Raw genomic sequence first — 4,480 nt, forward strand, 5'->3', positions numbered from 1 at the left:
CTATTGATACCTCAGAGCCTCTGCTGTCTTTCTTTCCTGGCCCCACTATTAAATCCTGATGGATTCCCAAAAGCAACCAAAATCAGCCTAAAGTAACTTAGGGGATGAAAGCATTCTCTTCAAAAACCACCAACCCTTCCACAAATATAGGCAGGAAAGGCTGTCATTGTTCTTATTTGTGTGATGTACCAACAAGCGAACCAAACAGTGTGGACAGAGATAGAGCAAACTAGGACTTGATCATCCTGTATTATATGTAATACACATCACTGTGGTCAGTAAAAAGAAATATATCAATAGTAGACCAGTGATACACAGGAACTCTCGAGGTCCTCCATCTTTTCTAAATTATTCTCCATAAGAATCAATTGCATACATATATTGCCTAAGTGTAATTTTCTACAAGGTAAAGAACCATATATATATATATATATATATATATATATATATATATACATATATATATATATCACAAAATAACATTTAGTACTTAAATAGTACATATCAGGTAGAAACTGTGTTGGACTGTGAAATTTATTCTAAGTAAGTGATCCAGTTCATGTCAGGCCTCTCTGCAAGTTCTAACATCACCTTCAACTGTAGTTGAACAATAGCAAGCTTCCTTCGGTCTATACTGCCCTGAAAAGGCCACAGTTCATAGCAATGTACAGGGATAGGATAAATCACATATTTTAGATTCTTCAAGGGTGTTAAATTATTCATGATAGTCACAAGCATAGGCATTGTGATGGGGTTAGAAGCAAAGCACAGGACACGGAGATGAGTACAACGAATCAGGGCAGGAATAAGGACAGAGATTGCAGAATCATTTATAAGGCAATGATTCATCTCTAGATGCCGAAGAGTACCAGAGAGATTTACCAGAAGAGTTTGAAAAGGCTCAAAATCATCCCAATACATTGGGTTGTTGCTAAGATTCAGCAGCTTTAGGCGGGAGACCTGAGAGCTCTGGGCCAGAAATCTGAAATCTCTGTGCGAAAGATCACAGAATGTCAGATACAAGAAATTCAGACCAGGTGGCAGGACTCTGTAGGGAGAAAACAACAAAAAACTTGTGAAGAATGAAGACTGAATGAGGAAAACTATACCATTATATCTAGAATAAACTACTTTTCACATGCATTATAATTGGGTATTAATGTATTAATGTGTACTTTAGTTCACTTAATAGTTTTGTGACTCTGAGAATTTTTTAAGACAGATTCTTACTATGTAGCCCTGGCTGTCCTGGAACTCACTATGGAGATTATATTGGCCTTGAACTCACAGAATCTGCCTGTCTTTTGTTCCTAACTGCTGAGATTAAAATCCTGATCCACCACATCTGCCTGAAAGTTTTGTTTTCAACACTAAGATACAATTTCTTTTAATCTTAAGAATGTGTACAGGACATTATAATAAATGATTTTAAGAAATATTAAGAGAAAAAACTGAAAGCACTTGATACTTACAACATTATCCATTGTATATTTCAGTTCACCTTTTTAGTGGGGAGGGATCAGAAGGAGCAGGCAACTGAAAATTCCCTTTGGTCAGTCCCTACATACCAACCTCTACTTTCATGGCCTATGCCTTGGAAATTACATATCAGTAAAGTGATCTGACAGTGTGAACTTTGGGCATCTGTGATAAGGTGCATCAATGCTACAGCAAAAAGTCTTCCCCCATCTCAATCCCTGTTCCTCTTCATATCTAGAAGTCTAGTGTTTTTCACCTTTTATTTCTGCACTTGTCTGTACATTGCTGGATGCTTAATTTTTGTAATTCTTTCTCCAGTTCCAAATTCCCAGAATCAAAAAAGAGGAAAGCATAAAAGCTTTTCAGTAGTTTAGGAATACCCAAGAATGTTTTCTTTCCTGTCTCAACAGACTCTCTAGGAAACCCAGGGCCCTGGCCCAAACTCTTACCTTAGCACTCTGTCCAGATGACCTGTGAGACAGAATGAAGACAAGCTGACTTCCTTAAGGGTGTTCATACGTTGCAAGTGACAGAGGAAATTTTTAAAGAGTTTCCCACCCAGAGATCTAAAAGCGACTTTAGACAGACTGAGGCTCTCTAGGTGGTCCATCTGAGACAAGACATTGGTGATATCACTCAGTGAACCCATATCAATTGACAACTGACCAACACAGTTGAGATCAAGAAAATTCAGGGTGCATTTGCTGTCACATAGTTTATCAACTTGCAAATCTCGACAGCATATGTGCAAAGACCCTGAACTCTCCCTAATTTTACTTGTAAGCAAAACCAAAAATTCCTTTTCCACTAAGGAGCCATCTAGGGAAAGATCCACTAGTAACTCTACAGGCCTGGGGAACTGAACCACGGACTCTGTATTTACAAAACGATGCTGCCCTTCTATTTTCAGGATAGAGCTGTCAGAATAAGTACAAGAATGAAAACAGAAAGGTTCCTTGATGCTGTCTTCATGGCATATGGTCCTACAGTCGTTGTCTTGTCTTAAATCTAGGATCCTCAGTTTCGGTCTCCTGTAGGGGTAGAGGAGATAGAATAGTTGAGAAATAGCCAACGATAATGAAACCGAGTAGAATCAATGATGACATCTAGGAACTAATTCTTTTATCCATAGCTGATACTCCTTGTAATAACTATCAACAAATCTTTCCCATAAAAATTCAGCCTCCTCCCCCCTAATTCCTTATATACCTTAGATCCCCTCCAGTCTTAAAGCTCCTGTCTTTCTCTTATGTAACACCTCTTATGTAATCCCATCAACAGAAACCTCAGTAATAGATTTCAAAATGAACACTGAATACAATCAGTAACAGATTTCATAATTAACATTGAATACAATCAGTCTTTAATGTGTTGCCAAGTTTGCAGGCAACAGTCCCACACATTTACTTGTTATTCCTGGGAGAGTAGCAGGCTGTGGTATAACCTCCTTTGTCTCTACATGTTTCTATTATACAGTCTTACCTAGAAGCAGAGTTCTTTGAAGTACGCACTGGAAGATTCTCAATAATGGCTTTCAGGATTTCATGTTGAGGCTCCTGTACAGTCAATGACCCAATATGGAGACAGTAATAGGGCCACACTTTCACCATCTCACTCAATATATTCTTATGCCCACCCTTGAAGGCAGCAATGAACAGTGGAACAAAAAAGGCTCTTGGCATATTCTCCAGAGCTTGGATTGCTACAGACTCATTTCTCAGCAGACTCTGTATAGCAAGATCAAACAGTGTCTTTGGGTTCTTTGCATCCATCTTTGTGAACCTGAATCAGAAGGACAAATATTTAGAAGTTCTAGGAAAAAATACAACAGTCTCTTCTTTGCAACCAGTGCCAGCAAAGTAGAAATTTAAAGAATAAATGAACCAAATAGCCAACACTAGATACATCTACTATAGACACAGATTAGAAAGTGACTTGTGAGTGTATAAAGGGGTGTGTGTGTGTGTGTGTGTGTGTGTGTGTGTGTGTGTGAGTATTACTATTCCCCCTCCCTTGTGTATAAAGTATGTATATGATAAAAAAAAATTAGAAATAGGTAGTAAGTCAGGCAGGCGGTTGTGGCATATGCCTTTATTCCCAGCACTCGTGAGGCAGGGGCAGGTGGATCTCTGTGAGTTCAAGGTCAACATGTTCTACACAGCAAGTTCCAGGTTAGGCTCCAAAGCTACACAAAGAAATCTTGTCTCCAAAAATCTGCCCCCCCAAAAGAAGTCATTATTAAGTAAACAGAAAACAATTTTGGTCACTTAGCTACATGACTCCAGTATTTTCCCTCCATAGTATATAAGCTATAATGAAGAAAAAGATAAATATACGAAACAGTTGTACAACAGAAAATATTACAACACCAAATTCATTGTGATTAAAAGAATGACATTCCAGCCCTTGATCTGTCTCACCCGTCACTGTATTTGTGGCAGACGAAGACACCAAAATTTCACAAGACAGACACGAAGGAAGATGGTTAACAAAACTTAAAGTTGACCTTAAGCATATTCGGAAAATCTATTCATGAATTAAGCCTAAAGATGAAAAAGAAAACATAAAATCAAAAGAATGCAGTACAGTTTGGGGCAAAGACTTCAAAACTGTTCCCTTCAAAGCTGTATGTTGTCTCACATCTGGAAAGTAAGAGATAGTCATCTGATAATGGAATACTGACTTCTGGGGTCTGGGATCAGTGCCGGGGTTGGGGTGGCAAATCACAGTTGGATACGATTCATGTAAGTTAGAGGTTGGTATGGACACATCACAATGAGTCTCATCAAGATGTATTATGAATGTGTTATAATCAATTAACATAAAAGGAGTATCAAATAAGTGACATGGAGGTTATTTTAAAACTGCAATCTTAAAAGACACAGACTGTGGGAAGAATACATTGATATGGTTAGGAGAAACATTCAAGAAAATTTGTTAATGGTGGGAAAAGAAACAAAATGGAGGGGATTAAGAATCTTGTAACACATAAAAGAGTCAG

General features: G+C 38.1%; 1 protein-coding gene across 1 annotated transcript; it reads right to left on the reverse strand.

Annotated features, from left to right (window-relative positions):
* Positions 1–475: 475 nt before the first annotated feature.
* On the reverse strand, positions 476–3,251 carry LOC114687383 (melanoma antigen preferentially expressed in tumors-like). Its single transcript, XM_028862036.2, has 3 exons — positions 2,962–3,251; positions 1,929–2,510; positions 476–1,048 (listed from the first exon to the last, which is right to left on the reverse strand). The coding sequence occupies exons 1-3, from the start codon at positions 3,249–3,251 to the stop codon at positions 535–537; spliced, it is 1,386 nt and encodes a 461-aa protein (XP_028717869.1). The 3' UTR covers positions 476–534.
* Between the last annotated feature and the right edge of the window lie 1,229 nt (positions 3,252–4,480).

The sequence above is a fragment of the Peromyscus leucopus genome, chromosome X (genome assembly GCF_004664715.2).
Source record: "Peromyscus leucopus breed LL Stock chromosome X, UCI_PerLeu_2.1, whole genome shotgun sequence".
Taxonomy (NCBI): Eukaryota; Metazoa; Chordata; class Mammalia; order Rodentia; family Cricetidae; genus Peromyscus; species Peromyscus leucopus.